Genomic DNA, 16211 nt, shown 5'->3' on the forward strand with positions numbered 1-16211 from the left:
AATCGAGCGCAGCAGGTTATCATGTTAATGGGGATGATTTGGCAGAAAGAGTATGTGTAGGGCTGAAGAGCATGTCGACAGCTGGGCCGTGTCTGAATTGCGTAGCATAGATACGCAACGCGGCAGACTTTGATGAGCAGCCAATCGAGTGCATGAGGGAGAGCAGCTCTAGACCGAGCGGCTGTCTAGTGTACCCTGTCCGAGAGATGCTTTTTAAAGGGGTTTTCAGTGTGAGTAGGTCTATCTGGGCACCTTTAGGACCTTAGTTGACCAGCATCTCGGCGTCGAACCTTGGCCACCAGTATGATGTGCGTCGAACTTCCGAGTCTGTCTTTTAGGTGTCGCTAGCTAATACTTCGGTATGCATTCGGAACCTCCCGCATATATACGCAGAGGAGGAGACCATGGAGGAACGTCTTCAAAGAGCTCGACTGTGTTACCGACACGGCATTATTGCAAAGATGGTCGTATTGATGCCGATTTAGTAAGCGATGATTCGAATTGACAGCTAGCGCGCAACCCGACATTCCTCTGAAAGGTGCATTTCCGACTCATTTGAGTTGGGTGACAAGATCGCAGTTTTGGCATAACGATTTTCACCACCCGGGTTTCCACTAGTGTCCACCGCGCCGCCTGTCGTCTACGAGCACGACGTGGAGGATTGATCTGCAGGCCATCGCGAATCATTGGACTTGGCGGCCCAGTCGCCCGGTAATCGGATTTGAATGCTGGCCGAAAATTATCGGTGCCAGGGTTCGTCAAGATGGCATCTCGACGACAGGCCTGGAATATGTGCCTGTCAACCGGTGGGCCGGGCGGATGCCAGTTCACAGAGTGATATACAAAAAGCAACAGACTGAATGCGCAAGATTCCCTGGCCACTTAACCAGCCCTGGTGCTGCTCCTCTCATGAGGAAAGGCTCAAGCAAGGTATGGATTGTGAGTGGAACAACAGTAGAATTGAGCCTAGCTAATGATCTATCAGACTATCAACTTTGGCGAACGAGAAGTCGTGATTTCACCCAGGCTCGCCAAGTGATCACTTCAGTTTTCGTCCCTGATCCGGCCGGCCGGCAGTTGTGTTGGGTTCTAGAACATCTGGCGAGTTCCTATTTTAGGACCTGTGAAGCTAGCTACACCGTCGGGAGTAGTGCAGTGATCCGCAGAGTTGGGACTTTTTGGCCTTGATCAGATCACCCTCTTTGGCCATGTCCGCATTTGCCCTAGGTCCAAGTGGCCTTGGAAAGCGGGATGTCTCCTTATAAATCCACGCCTCGTTCTCGTCCTGCTTGTGTTCGCATTTTAAACCGGAAGCGCTCAAAGTAGGACGCAGCCAAGACCCGCAAGATAAAGTCTATAGTACGGACATCCCGCTGGTGGCAACACGCACTAAACCGAAGCAGCTTGGCGCTTGCTTATCCATAAATAGCGACAAGCAGCGAATATGTAAAACCCTCAGCTGGCGGACGGGTTCTGCCGTCACAGGGCGCGCGCAAGACGATGGCCTTTCCGGATTTTAGAGCCCCTATCCCCATCTCCAGCTGCACTACTGAGCACCGTACCCTTCCTTGGTTCCAAATGTTGAGAAATCCAGACGAACTAGACGACGCCCCCTCTATTCTTCTGCCTCGAGAACTAGCAACGGCTTTTTCCTTGGCTTCGCCTAGCCAGTCCTGATTTGTCGTCTGCCCGGACCAGTGTCTCGCACATTGCTTTTGCTGTTACTGAGCCCCCTAAATCCTAAATCCTGGGGCGGCGTCACCAACCAGAGGTCCTGTCGGCCCCTCCCCTCCCTCATCACAACGATGAACACCATGCATTGGCTGCCCCCCAATAGCGGCTGAGACAGGGCTGGAATATCGTGACCGGGTAGGGCAGAGTGGTGGCTGACGTCGCATGCAGCGACCCTGGGACCACCTGGGACCGCCTGAACGAAACCTCCCCTGCTGGATGCATCCAACGGGTGGCGATCCGCTGCAGCGTCGTCTGCGTTGGGTCAACGGTTACACGGCGCTACAGGGTAGCCCCTCGTGCGAGACAGGCCCTCTGCCTGCCATGGCCGCCCCCGGGGCGATCCAGACTTACAGGGGCCCCCGGGGTCGCGATCGCTGTACATAGTATTCCTCTAGCCCCATCACGTGTGGGCGGCGATCGTCATCCGGGAGCGCTACCCCTCACTTTGTCTTGTGTTACCTTACCTAGTGCCTTGACATAGCTGCCTGCCGCTCCCTCCCATGGGCACTAGTGTCCTTGCTACTCGTGTCTGGATTTTGTGACCCCCATCGTCCTAGTACGTCTGGTCTTTTTTTCTTTGCTGATCATCTGAAATTCTAGTCCGTCAGTGACAGCGCTCAGGACGTTCATCTTCTTCAGTTGTCGAGAGACGGATGTGATTTGGAACCGAAGCATTGGGAATCAAGCAAACTCCAACATGGCACCAGGAATCTCTCTTGAAGAGCCAAAAGATGGCAGCTATAGCCGGTCCGCCTGCTCCGAATGCCAGCGTCGTAAGCAAAAGGTAAGCATGATTTCCCACTCTGTTCCAACGACCAATCCGTACTAAAATCATACGACAAGTGCAATCGGGAATGGCCATGCAACCACTGTCAGAAGCGCAAGGTGGCCGACAAGTGCCAGTTCAACCCAGATCCTCCGCCCATCAGTGCCTGGACGCCGTCTACGGAAGTCAAGCGGAAGCGCGAGCAGAGCTACGCCGAGACGGAGAATGACGATGAGTTTGATGACGGCGAAGGCATCGATGCCGTGGGTTACACGGCCTCGCATCTGTTCGCAAATCTGGGTCTGGGTCCTGATGTTGATGTATGTCTTTCGCTTTTATTTCACTTCGTTGTCCTGAGCTTTTCAGAACAAATGGTTCCCACCAGGGAGCTCATTGTGCTGACCATTACAGGGCAAGAAGAGCAAGACTCCGAAGCAATACTACCTGGACCCCAAAACGAGCCCGCAGCTTCAGCGCGCTCTCCAGACCCTACCCCCGAGACCATATATCGGTAAGTCTATTAAAATGTGGGCGTGCCTCCCATTTGAGAACATGTCATGGCTGACCCTTCACAGACTCGATGATCCAGAACTTTCTCAGCAACGTCAATTACTACTACTACATCGTGTACCCGCCCAACTTCCTCACAGAGTACCATGAATGGTGGGCCGACCGTGCCGCCAACCGGCCGCTTGGCCTTCCATGGACCTGTCTTCTCATCATGGTCTGCGCCTGTTCGGTTCAGCACACCGACGCAGAGATGGGCGCCAGTCTCGAGGCCGACCTTGGCCGTACCGTCCAGCAACTGACAGATCTCTACCACGATGCCGCGCGAGAGCTTCATAGCGCCATCCCCGTTGGCAACACGCACATGTTTACGGTGCAGTACCTCTTGCATTCATGCTACTGGTTCAAGGCCGAGGCACGCTTTGTCGAGTGCTGGCACGTCTTGGGTGCGGCTATTCGCGAGGGACAGAACCTCGGTGAGTGATGTGCGAATGGTATACGATATCAAGCGTAGCATGCTGATAGCAAGACCAGACCTCCATAGGGAAGCCACGGGAATCCCTGACTTTGAGCGCGAGATGCGTCGCCGCCTCTGGTGCCTCCTGGATGCCTGGGACTGGTAAGTTATGAAATCTCAAGAAGCTTCAGGATCTTGGCGCTCACTTGCCAGGCTCGTCTCGGCTCTGCTCGCGCGACCCATGCTCATCGATCGTTCCGACTGCGACGTTGGCCTCCCGAGCTTGACGCTCGAGGATTACCCTACCTCGCCGCTGCTTCACATGAAGCTGCAGTCCGAGCTCGTCGCCCGCATCTTCAAGCGCTTCGGTCCTCCCAAGTACCTGACCGAGCCCAATGACATCTTCGAGTACCAAGACATCCTCGAGAGCTGGATGCAGACATTCCCGCCGTCGTACGCCTTTGTCGACACGGACCGCCAGCAGGAGGTCAAGTACCCCTGGATTGCCCTCCACCGACACTACGTCCACACCATAGCCTTCTCCGTCACGCTCGGCCCGCTGCGGCCGCACATGGCCAAGACGGTGACCAAGGACACGCCCGAGGTGGAGCTGACGCTGCGCAGCAACGGCGTCAAGTACGCCCTCAAGCTCATGGGCGCCGTGCACGAGTTCTTCGAGTACGTCTGGTCGCGCGACACGACGTTTCACTTTGTGCCCTTTTGCATCTTCGACACGGCGACGCTGCTCGTGTCGGCCGTGCTGCACGACGAGGCCGGCACCCTGCCGCGCAAGGACGAGGTCACAAAGGCCATCGACCTGGCGCTGCACACGCTCAAGAGGCTCACGACCGCCACCGAGACGGCCAAGACGCCCTACGACATCCTCCGCCGGCTGTCGGGCAAGCTGCCGCGCGCCCACGGCGCCCTCCGGGGCGCGGACACCAACCAGCGCAAGAAGCTCAAGGTCCTCGAGGCGCCGCTGGCCGTGCCGCCTGCGCAGCGGCAGCAGCCTGCCGTCGCGGGCTTCACGTACGGCACCGACCCCAACCAGTTCCCGGGGTACATGTACCCGCCCTCCGAGGACTCGGGCATCGGCAACGGCGGCACCGGGTCCAACAATACGCACTCCCCTGCCACGGCCTCGAGCTCGGATGGGTCCGGCCTCGCCACGGTGTACCCCAACGCGAACGTCAACGGGCACGTTCACCACCAGCAGCAGCCTCACCAGATGGTCGGGCCTCCGCAGGTTGGGCCTCCGCAGGTTGGGCCTCCGCAGGTTGGGCCTCCGCAGGTTGGGCTTCCGCAGGTCGGGCCTCCGCAAGTCGTGCCGGGGCAGTATGCCGACTCGTGGGCTATGCCGAACGTCGAGCTGCCAGCGCAGCCGGCGGGCATGCCGATGCAGGATATGGGCTACGGCATGATAACGGATGCCGAGCTGGCGAATCTCGGAGATCTGGGAACCATGTGGCACTGGCAGGGTCTCAATCTGGATTTCACCGGCAATACGATGATGTAGTGTGTTTGAAGGGCGCTGGTTGGTTTTGATTTAAGGGCGAAGTGTTTCGGGCGCGTTGTCTGTTTGTTCATCTGATCATTTTCAAAAACTGAGTGATGCCTGTAAACATGTTCTTTCAGGTTCAGGGTTTACAGCTGGGTAGGACATCAAGCTGGAGGCAGGCTTTGAGAATGGTGTTTCTTTTTCGAATTTCTTTCTTCTTCAGAGCTGAAAGAGGCTTTCTAAGTGTGGAAGACCTTGCATTCAGATCACAAGCTTGAGCCGCAGCTGAAGGCCATCCATACCCTGCTCGCACCACGAAGGTCAGCCAATTCGAAGCTCAGCCTAGTATCATAGCCTGGTGCTTTGTGGAGAAAGAAATGAACATCTCATAAATTGCCTGTTCAATACTGAGGTCCTCATGTAAGGACTTCTCCTCTGTACGACGTCCCCCAGTTGTAACAATTCAGGCTACACACAGGCTGTCGAAACAAACGCTAACAGCGGCATTCTCTGCACGACAAATGGAAAAGAAAGTGCGTTGTCTTCGTAACAGATGTTCAAGAAACCTATCTCAAACGTTTTCGCTGGCAGTTGAACCGATTTGATCTACGCCGGGCCACTGAACGCTAACAGGACGTAGTTCTTCGGATCTCACGGAAAACGACCGAGGACAGCAGCTTAGAGAAGGGCAACGGATAACCAGTTAGGGATGCAGTACCCTCCAATCGCTTTGGTTTCGTTGACATGCCTCTAAGCTGAAGCTGATGGTACCAGGATGGACACTCATGGGCTTGCTTGGGGATGATTGTAGCTGAGGAATCTTACCAGTGTACTTCAAAGTCGTACATAAAGGCCCTCCATTTACAGTTGAGGCTAGACATCACGTCCGAAAGACGATACTCAGAAAACCGCTGTATAGTGTATCCGCTCGCTATGAATCAGAGTCTTCCCAATCTTCCAAGGGGTATCATGGACTCCCGAGAAACACCAAAGAAAGTACCTATCCTGAATAGAATCCGCCAAATTCAACATAGAGGGGAAAGGGAGAAATCAAAAGTCCCGTCTAAAGGCATCACTCAAACCGACGCCGCCGCCGCGGTTTCGGCGTCCTCCCGCTGCGCCCTCCTCGCAGCATTCGCCTCCTCTCTCTCGTCAGCGGCAATCTTCATGGCCTGAATGGCAGACTTGCGCCGCGCGTCCACATCCTCCTTTTGGATATACCGGCGCAACGCCTCGGACGCCTTGATCATATTGTCAATGCTGATCGCATGGTTGGTCATCTGATGGTTGAGATAGGTGTACGCGGCCGTCGACGAGTCGCATTGCAGGATCTGCGTCTCATTGAGCTTGAGCAGTGCAACCGCCACCTGGAATAAGAAGAGACTGCCTTCCTCCATGCAAAGCACCACGTCCCAGACACGAAACAGGGCCTCGGCCGATAGACAGTCAGTAAAGACGGAGAGGAACCATTGGAAGCTCATGATCTGCAGATCAACGCCAAGGTAATCAAGATGGTCGGACAGTCGAGGCAGAATCTCCGTCACGAGCTGCCGCAGCACCTGCTGGTCTGCTCGCGCCGTCAGGAGAGACTTGTCGTAATAGTCTGTCGGGCAAATGCTCTCAACGATGCGGGCCAAAATCCAGAACGCGTCCTCAGCTGAGGGAGTCACCAACAGCAGGTTCGCCGTGATGAGGTTCATGCCCTGGCAGTAGCCAATGTGGGGGTTGCGGCACGCGTAAGCGGTCAAAATATCATCCAGTCGCTGCACCCCAGGCGCTCCGTTGCGGAAAAACGTGTTGTGTGTCAGGGTCCTCGTCACGTCGGCCTTGATCTCCCGAACGACGTCCTCGCCGAGCCCCTTGTCAGATCTTGCGACCAAATCTTGGTAGTAACCCGGCACCCGAAGGTGTGCCGCGCCTGAGCACTCAAACCAAACCTTGGGGCGTATGGCTACAGGTATGCCGCCAAAGACGAGATTGCGGAACTCAAGCCTCTTGGCGCGACCGACCTTGCCTTTGGTCCCGAGACCTGTGATCCCAATGAGCTCGCCGTCAGCCAGAGCAGCCTCGGGCAGGATCACGGAGGGACGCTCATATCGGGCTTCGGCTGCCGCATTGGCTGCCGCCGTGGCCGCCTCCCTTTCGCGCTGCCGTTCGACGCGGACCTTGCGAAGAAATTCGTTCCAACGGGGCGTCCGCTCGCGCTGCAACCTATCGTGAAGTTCGTTTTGATGCTGGAGAAGTAGTTTCACGGGCTCAGCATCTTCGATCACACTCGTTCCGCCCTCGGTCTCGGGCGGTACGGCCTCCAAGTCAGCCACGGATGTGGTGGTGCTCGCTGCAGCAGGGACGAAGCCCCTCTCGTCCGCAATGAGGCCTGGGGAAGCCTTGGGCTGGTCATAGCTTTCGAGCACCTCCAGAGATGAAGCGCTCAGGGCTGGCGTGTGAGATAGAAGTTCAGTCGGGAAGGTCGCCATTTTCAAATAATCCTGCCACTTCCTTGGCCGGTCCTCGGCAGGCTCCTCAGTCGACGAAGGACTGTCGGGTCGTTCTTCTGCAATGCTAGGTTCATCCATCGGTTGTGAGATGACGGGGCGACCGTTGGTAAGCATCTCGGTAAGACTGGCTCTCTTGCTATGGCGACGAGGCGGCTTGTTGGCCTCGCGCTGGCGCTTCTTTCTGCGTTGATCGTAGATGAAGCCAAAACGATCAGTCAGGAGCTCACCATTGAGGTGATTGCTGTTCAGCACGTTGAGAGTCGGGGGCTGCGTCTCGGGGGGCAGGATGGCATCCATCTCTACAGGCCCGTAGCTCTCCTGACGACTCGTAACGTTCGGTGGACTGCCGACCATGGTGTCCCAGCGTTCTTGGGGAGGAGCTCTCACGGTGGCGGAACCGCCCAAGCCCGCTGGTATGGCGCGTTGCATGGCCATGAGGGCCTTAGGGTTGCTCTGGTTCGATACTGCACGGCTCGATCCGGTGGTGCGCCCGCTGGCAGAGGACGAGGCCCGGGCCTGGCGTGCGTGCGTCGCGCTGTTCGAACGGCCCCTGATGGGGTCAACATCGCGCCCAGCCATGGCACCGCCAGCGACGAGCCTGAGGAGGCTGGCCGTGACACCTGACGGCTTGCGGGGCGAAGGCGCAACGGAGCTGATGCTGGAGGCTCTGCTCGCGCTTCGGAGAGAGGTCGTGTCCGGGGGTGGGTTGAAGAGATCATCCTGGAGTCCAGGCCTGCGGTCAGCATGGGACTGCGTGCGAACAATCGTCTTGGATCGCGGATCGTCGCCGTTGATGCTGCTGGCAACGCTTCCCCTCTTGCTACCACCCCAGAGGAAGTCCTTCCACCCGCGAGTGGTGCCCTTGTTGGTGCCCGGATCGGCGTTGGAGGCCAGGGAGAGGCTCGTTGCCCGTATGGTCCCCTCAGTATCGGTCTGGCCATATACGTTCTGAGTCACGGTATCCTGCATGGCATCGCTCATGAGGTCGGACAAGCCGCTCTCGGCTCGGTGGTTGCTTGGTCTGCTTGCTTTGTTTTCTGTTTCGACGGCCCTCAGTTTCGTTTCCAGCTCTAGATTCGACAAACCACATTCCAATATGATCTTTCGCAGAGCTCTCTCCCTTTCGTCGGCTTTTCTTCGCAGGAGGGCAATCTGCGCATCTCGGTGCGCCAGATCGGTGGCAATCATGCGTACCAGCTCCTTCGCCCCATGTCGCTTGACAAGACGATCGAGGTGCTCGTCATCGGCCGTATGGAGCGCGCCAGGTATTTTCTGCGATGCGATAGGCGAGTCCTCAAAGAGGGCAGAGCGCGCAGACTGCGATGGCCTCGCCGGTAGCGCTGGCGGCGCCGCCGTCACGTCGACCTCCGTCAAGGTATCATCGGGTAGGCTCAAAGGCGCATCCGACTCGGCAACAGACACGGCGCCTGACGCGGTGCGCGGCACGCCAGCATAGGTATTAGACTCCTGGTCTGCGAAAGGTCGCACTGGTTTGGGCGACTCGGGCGAAAGCGAGGGGAAGCTGGTCAGAGACTTGTCGTCGGCGGCGATGATGGAGCTGGCCGAGCTCGAGACGTGGGACGGAAGGCGCTTTGAGCGGGTCCGGAGGGTCGTGGACCGACTGCTGCTGCGTATCGACGCGACGCTGACGCTGCGCTGGGATATGGAGCGCTCGAGAGGGAGTGATGGAGGTGTCGGTGTTCTTGTTCGTGGTGACGCTGCTGCGACTGCTACTGCTGGCATCGTAGGCGTGGCTCGGGCTGGCGTTGGGGTCGAGGCGTCGTCGTCCATTGTGAGAGGCGGGCGGCGGCAAGCGCCTTGTTCTTCATGATCTGACGGGCGCCGTCTTGATAGAGCGCAATCTTGAAGAAAGAAGGGAACGAAAATTCAAGAGAGTTCAGTACTTGGTGGTGATGCAGCTGCAGCCAAGAAGGCAAGAAGAGGAGGCGTTGATGGTGGTGATTCCCCTATGATGATTGGGGGGTAAATGGGATGGGGATTTGGGATTGGGCTCGGGGCTTGGGTTAGGTTAGGTTTGGACGGCAATCCAGACAAGGTTGTTCATGCAGATGGCAGCAAGGCTGCAGCAGAAATTACAGGGGGACAGAGCAACCGAGAAAAGACGTGACCAGGGCAAGAGCAGTGCAGTTCAGTGGGCAAGCATGGACCACTTGCGCGGCCGCAACTTCCTCTTCCCGACAGAGACAGTGGTCCAGGCGTTCAGGGCTCACACTAAGTACCTACCTACCTACCTTACCTAAGTATCTACCTTAGGCTGGTAGGTACTGGCACCGAGCTTCCCTTCCCTTCCTCCCTACCTTCCCTTTGATGAAATCACGGCCACATCATATTTCGTCCTCCTCCTCCCTTCCTCACTTCATCTACCACACACCCCACTCCATCCATTACCATTCCGTGCATCTCCATCACGAGAGATTTGATTCCGCCCCTTCGACGAGCAGCAAGAGACGAAAGAGGAATTAGGACGTGGAGGGCCCGCCCAAGCTATCAAGGTCGCTGATCCCCTGCTTCTGCCCGGCCGGCGCGGCTGCACCCGCACGCCATCCTTTGTCCTCTTCGGGAACCAGAAGACACCATTCCACATTGATCCTCGAACCCCCTCACACACATCAATCACACAAATCAATCCAGGACGACAGGGAGCAACACTCCAGCAAACAAACGTGTGACTCTGCTCATACACTACCAGAAAATTCGATGCATGAACTCATTAACCCTGACTCGTCATGTCCGCCTCCTCGGAGCCATCCACATCCTGGCATGCCCAAAATTCCAACGCCACGCCGAGACTCCCCAATTGGAGCATCCTGCCCCCCTTTATTTTCTGTGTTGTACAACCGTCCCACCAGTCATCGCCCGCCTAGTCCCCGAAGGCAAAGTCAGGGAGCTTGGAAGGGGAAGGGAGGAAGAGAAAGAGAAGGAGAAAGAAAAAAGCAGAAACACCCTGGCGCCATCATGCTAACGACCCCTGAACAGGCCTAGGTACGCCACTCAGGCAAAGCTGTCTTCCGCATTCCACCGACTGCTGTCATCGCTGCATTTTGCAGCCTCTGCTTGCTCGTGCGGTTTGGCTTGCTGCTCCCCACCCTTGCGCCTCGGCTCCAAAGCCCCCGTTTCTTCGGACTGCTGCTGCCCCGGTAGGAGACCCTCCTTCACTAGCATCTCGTACGCTGCATCCCTGGCCAGCGCCTCCCTGCGCTTGACGGGCAGCCCGTCCAGCTCTTTCAGCCGAGCGCAGCACCCGACAAACACCACCTGGTACAGACGCCGCCGCAGTCGTGTCGCTTGGTCCAGTCGGCCCGCGAAAAGTGCGTCCCGCTCGGCATCTGCCTCGGGCAGCATAAAAGGATCCACATACCCCGTGCGATCCACAGGCACCATGCCTTGCAGTGGCGCGTAGAAGCCCTGTGTCATCGGGTTGTCCCGCAGATCCAGCTTGCTGAGGTGCGGGAACTCGGTCACCACCTCCGTGACTTGCGTCGAGTTGGCCAGTCGGTTGCCCGCCATGAGCAGCTTCTTCAACCGCGGAATGAATCGCAGCGGGCTGATGTCCGCAATGGCGTTGAAATTGAGGTTCAGCGATCGCAAGTTCGGCATCAGCTGACCGAGATTCTCCGGGAGTGACTGCAGCCCGCAGTTTGCCAGCTCAAGAAGCTGCAGATTGAGGAAATCGACCTGCGGCTCGAATTGACCAATGTAGTTGCCCGACAGGAAAAGCTTGCGCACCTCATAGGCGGCGGACAGGAACGCTAGCCCGAGAGGCTCGTCGCCGCGCTGCTCTCTGAGCGATATGCTGTCTAGATACCTTGCACGCGCGAAGCCAGTGATTCTGCTAATGCGGTTCCTATCAGCGTGCAGAACGCGCAGGCAAGGCATAGAGCTGATGTCGAGCGATGTCACATTGTTGTCCCCAATGTCAAGGTGTCGAAGGCATGGCAGTGGTCCTTCGTTGTGTAAGTCCACAAGCTGGTTGCGCTGCACCTTGAGAGTCTCCAGCGACGGGAGTTGTCCCAGGTTGCGAATCGACTGGATCTTGTTGCCGCACAGGTCCAGCTCTGCCAACCGGTCAAGCTTGGTGCCGTCAAAATCGAGCTCCTCGATCAGGTTGTCCCGCGCTCGCAGCGACAGGAGCCCGTCGTGGAAGTGGAAGCCGTCCAGCGATGTCAGCTTATTGTTATCCGCGCGGACGCCTCGCAGGTGAACGAGATTGTTGAGGCCAGCCAGGCTGCGCAGCTCATTGTTTGACACGTCAATGTACTGTAGATTTGACAGATGGTCCCAAGAAGTCAGCTCCGTCAACAGGTTGCTGGACGCCTTGAGGTGGCGAACCGTCGAGGGCACGCCATCAAGATGTGACAGTGCGTTGGTCGAGGCGTCCAGTGACACCAGTCGCCCGCAAAACTCATCCAGCATATGCAGGCTCGATAAGCGTTTGTCGCTGACGTCCAGTTCCACAAAGTCGTCCCAGTTGGCCTCGAAAGGCTCCACCTCGGTCAGTCGGTCGACAAGGTCGCGGACCGTCATGGACAGCACTTTCTTAGAACCATCGCCTGTGACCAAGTGTCGGTCCTGCACCAGGTAGCTAACCTCCAGTCCGAACGATTGGTCCTGGTTGTTCATCGTGAACTCGGACAGAGGGCTGAGAGACAGGTTGCCGACGTTTTGGCTGATGATGGCTCCGGCACCGTGGTGAGCGGCGGGTGTCGACACTACGAAGCTGAGGCTTGTCTGGCGATCCTGGTGGCTGACAACGCTTGCATCAGCGAGGATGCTGATTTGCCTGCTCTCGGCGTGGGCGCGCTCGTTCTGGCTGTCTTCATCCTGTTCGTCGATGCGAGACACTGGACGTGGCGTAAAGGCCTGTCCTTGAACCGCGAGGTTTCGAGACGCCCTCCGCGTGCCGTTTTTGGACCGAGCCAGCAACTTCTTGCGCGCATTCTTCGTGAGACTGCGATACTGGTTATCGGTCTGTTGCTCAGACCATGATCCACCGTCGGCATGCGAGATGCTACCCGTGTCGTCCTCGAGTCTATCAATGTCCTCGGGAACCACGTCGTGAATGATGGATGCAATAGGCGAAGAGAAGGAAATGGTCAGGTTCTTCCTCGACGGGGACACGCGGTTGCGGTCTTCGACGCGCATCTCCTCCTCGTAGTCGTCGCGATCGCTAGTTGGGCTGTTGACCATGCTCTCGAGCTTCGTGAGCTCCTCTTGCGCCTGGGGAGACATACCCTCAGGTATCGCACCGTTCGGGGACAGGGTGACGTAGCTCTTGCTGCGCTGGCTGCTCGGCGTGCGTGAATAGTCTCCAGAGGACTCGTTCTCGTCGCCACTGAGGGTTTGCTGTGAGGGATTCAGACGCAGGTTCTCCATCTCCCTCGTCATGTCAACGGTCAGGTCGGGGATGCTCGCAAACGGGTCATCCTCGCTGTCTTCGGAAGGCAGAATGTTGTGGATGCGGACAGACTCAGCCCTGCGCTTGACCCAGATATTTTGCTGTTTGTCGAGATACATGCCCGCGACAGACTCGGGAAGCAGGTGAACGACGCTCGCTGGCAGAATGGTCTTCTTGGACTCAGAACCCCGTGACGACCCGGTGGGGATGCTTTTTGTTGAGCCATCCGAGATGTTGGACGGGTAGTCTGGTCCGATTGCGTTTTGGTCGGCGGCTGGTCCGCGGCTGATTCGAATATTAGGCGGGTCACTGATGATGTCTTCCAAAGAATCCAGATCGTCGGGATAGGAAACGTCCTGGCCCGCTTGAACCATCTTCTCCACTTCTTGAGCGGCACGGATAGCATCCTGGGCCAGACCCATAGACCGCAGAGATGAGGAGATGACATCGCCCATGTCACTGAGCTCCTGATATTTCTTCAGGTAATCCAGCACCTCGGGGTTCTCCTGGCGGGGCGGAACTCTTGTCACCGGCTTGCCGTCGCGGCTTGGTGGCCGGGAAAGAGGTTCCCTCGTCGACTCCTCAAACGACACGTCCTGGATATCAGGGCTTGGGCTGGCATAATCGCCCTCCTCTGACTCCTCCACGCTGTCGAGTCCATTGGGTGGTTTGATTCCGCTGCGAATCATCGCCATGATGGCACCAGCCTGCTCGACAAAGTCCTGCGTCTTGATGGATGGCTTGCGATCAGTTTCGGTGCTTTCGTTCCGTTCCATCGAGCCATTCGCCAGCTGCGAGCTGCGCTTTGGGGAATATTGCGACTGCGACTGTGACTGCTCCTGAGGTTGGATTTCAGAGCTCGGGTGTCTTTCACGCTGCACCGAGGATCGCTGACTAGGCGTTGGCGTGCGTGGCCGGCTCATCTGTCGGGCGGCGAGGACGTCAGGGTGGGCCAGCTGCTGGAATCCGCCTGAACGAACCTCCTGGCGCTTGCCCATCATGGATTGCATGTACCAATGCGAATCCTGCACCGTTTCAAGCGCGGCGAGCTGCTCGTGGCCGTAGGCTACATCGGACTTGTGGAGAGTACGTCTTCGCTTGGGGGTTGGATCCTTGGTGGGTGACGTCCGAGGCCGCTTGCCTTCGGAGCCGCTGTCTCGCTTGGGCGTTGCCAGCACCGGTGGGCCCGGTCTGCTGCTGGGCCTGCTGCTGTCGTGGTACTGAACACTGACGCGACTGGAAAAGGAAACTGTTCTGTTGTTTCTCGAGGACGATGGCGTCACGCCCTGTTGCCGCCGTTTGTTTGGGATGATGAGGGGTACATCGCCTTGTGGAGATGTAGGCTCGAGATCAAACTTCATGTTGCGGCTAGATGTTGCAGGCACACTGACATGGCTTTCATCCTCTTCCGAGGTTGCGCCATCAGATCGGAGTGACACATCGCCGAACTGATAACCCTGCAAATCGCCTCGGCCGAACTGACTGACCGATCGAGCGCTTGGCATGAATTGGGAGGGTTTGGGTCGTGGCGGGCTGGAGGGTGCCGCCAGACTCTGGCTATAAGCCTGCATTTCTTCTCCCTGTTCCTCAGATAGCCTGGATTCGTTTGACGAGTTGTCTTCAAACTGGCTGATGCGGCGTAGAAGAGTCTGGTTAGTGAACGTGTCGTATGGCCCGAAGAGCTTCAGCGGGCTTCCGCCGTTGGACTGAGGGTTGGTGTCCTGTTTCTCGGGACTTGGAAAGGGCGCGCGAAGCTGAGGCGGCGTCTCAGAGGCGAAACGATGGCTGCCAAAGCCTTCCTCGTTGATGCGGATGGTGGGGAATTGCTTGGGGGTGCTAGCTTGAAGCGAGTCCTCCGGGAGCATGTCAGACGTGTCGCCAGACATGCCTGGGCTGAGCAGGCGATGTCGGAAAGATCCCTCAGCAGATCGGCCGCCACGCCGAGTGTTCAAGAAACCACCCTGTCGCGCAAATTCGTCAGTGTCTTCGGGACCTCCCGAGATGCCTTCCTCTTGCAGGTCGCTGAAGTCGAGCTCTCCCTCGGCGTACGAGTCCAGCAGCATCTGGTTGATGCGCAGTTTTTCCAAACGATTCTTTAGCTGATCGGCCGGTACTTCGACAGGTGCAAAGTCAACCTGGCCGACATTGCCGACCTGCTTCGTGAGCACGATGGGGCTGAAGTCCTCATTACGAACAACGCTCTGTCCGCTGGTTTTCCTTGACGCATCGGTCGGTGGCGCAAGACCGTTGGCAGATGCTACGCGCACCGATAGGCTCTCTTCAGCTATCGAGTCAGCAGCCTCTTGACTGTGTCCTTGTGTGCTATAGCTGTCGAGACTGCCCGCATCATACGACTCGTCGACCATTTTGTATGTCATTTCTCGAGGCTTCCGTGGGCTGGGGCTGGGACTACCCTCCATCGCATGCACAACGCTGCCTTCATCGTCGTCATCGTCGTCATATACCGGTGTAGCAGGTTCGGCCGGGCGATAAATAGGTGGGCTGGAAGGCATGCCCGAGTGTTGTCGACTGTCGTCGACGACAGAGCCTTCTTGTGGTGGTGGGGGTGGCTTAAACATATTCTCTAGCCCGGTGGCCGCGGATTGGAAAAGATCTTGCTGCTCGCCGTAGGGCACCTCCCCATAGACTAGACGTCGCTTCCATTCTGGCGTGTGGCCCTTTTTGTTGGGTGATGCGCTTGTCGATCGGTGGTTTACCGTGTTATGGACCACAGACCCGGTGGTCGAGGCAGAGAACGTTCGGCTCGCATAGCGGCTCTCGGGACCGGCGTCGATCTCATTGGGGAGTTTGGAGGGTTTGCGCGCGGAGGAGGGAAGATTCCTCTCGTTGGTGCTACGCTCGCTGAGGATATTGAAGCTGCCGTCATTGGCATTGGCTGTTGGCGCCGTCTTCATGGGCAGTGGCAGCCTGCTAGGAGGTGCCCTTCCATTGGCAACCGCGCTGTTCTCGTTCGAATTGAGTGGAGGGAGTTGAGGGGGCGGCGAGGCATCTGAGCCCAGTTGCGAGGGCCAGTCCTCGGAGAGAGAGTCGAGCCACGCGTGCGCCATGGCTGTTGAGAGAGAGAGAAGATGGAGATGTCGGTTATAATTTGGTCATGAGGATCGTTTCGCGTGTCGTCGTAGTAGTCAGAGAGCGTGTCAAGCGACTTGGAGTCGCGTCGTGGTATTGTGGAAGTCGAGTAGGAGAAAAAAGAACTGATCCAGATAGTGCCGAGTGCGCGTCAATACAGCCAATGCAGATCTAAAAAAAACAACTGCTGGGCAAAGAACTGAAGTATCGAGAAGTGCTGCTGGTTAGTATCGACGCCACGCTGC

General features: G+C 57.3%; 3 protein-coding genes across 3 annotated transcripts; 1 reads left to right on the forward strand and 2 right to left on the reverse strand.

The window, feature by feature from the left end:
• Positions 1–2431: 2431 nt before the first annotated feature.
• VDAG_07685 (uncharacterized protein) lies at positions 2432–5934 on the forward strand (the record flags this gene model as incomplete). Its single annotated transcript, XM_009656590.1, has 8 exons — positions 2432–2518; positions 2578–2820; positions 2912–3011; positions 3076–3483; positions 3533–3626; positions 3678–4976; positions 5416–5495; positions 5603–5934. 8 exons carry the CDS (start codon positions 2432–2434, stop codon positions 5659–5661), a joined length of 2370 nt encoding a protein of 789 aa, XP_009654885.1. The 3' UTR covers positions 5662–5934.
• Positions 5935–6038: 104 nt separating this feature from the next.
• On the reverse strand, positions 6039–9251 carry VDAG_07686 (growth hormone-regulated TBC protein; the record flags this gene model as incomplete). The annotated part of the gene is made up of 1 exon (XM_009656591.1): positions 6039–9251. One exon carries the CDS (start codon positions 9249–9251, stop codon positions 6039–6041), a length of 3213 nt encoding a protein of 1070 aa, XP_009654886.1.
• A 1221-nt stretch (positions 9252–10472) lies between these two features.
• VDAG_07687 (leucine-rich repeat-containing protein) lies at positions 10473–15944 on the reverse strand (the record flags this gene model as incomplete). The annotated part of the gene is made up of 1 exon (XM_009656592.1): positions 10473–15944. The coding sequence occupies one exon, from the start codon at positions 15942–15944 to the stop codon at positions 10473–10475; it is 5472 nt and encodes a 1823-aa protein (XP_009654887.1).
• Positions 15945–16211: the final 267 nt, after the last annotated feature.

Source organism: Verticillium dahliae, genomic scaffold (assembly GCF_000150675.1).
Source record: "Verticillium dahliae VdLs.17 supercont1.17 genomic scaffold, whole genome shotgun sequence".
NCBI classification, from domain to species: Eukaryota; Fungi; Ascomycota; class Sordariomycetes; order Glomerellales; family Plectosphaerellaceae; genus Verticillium; species Verticillium dahliae.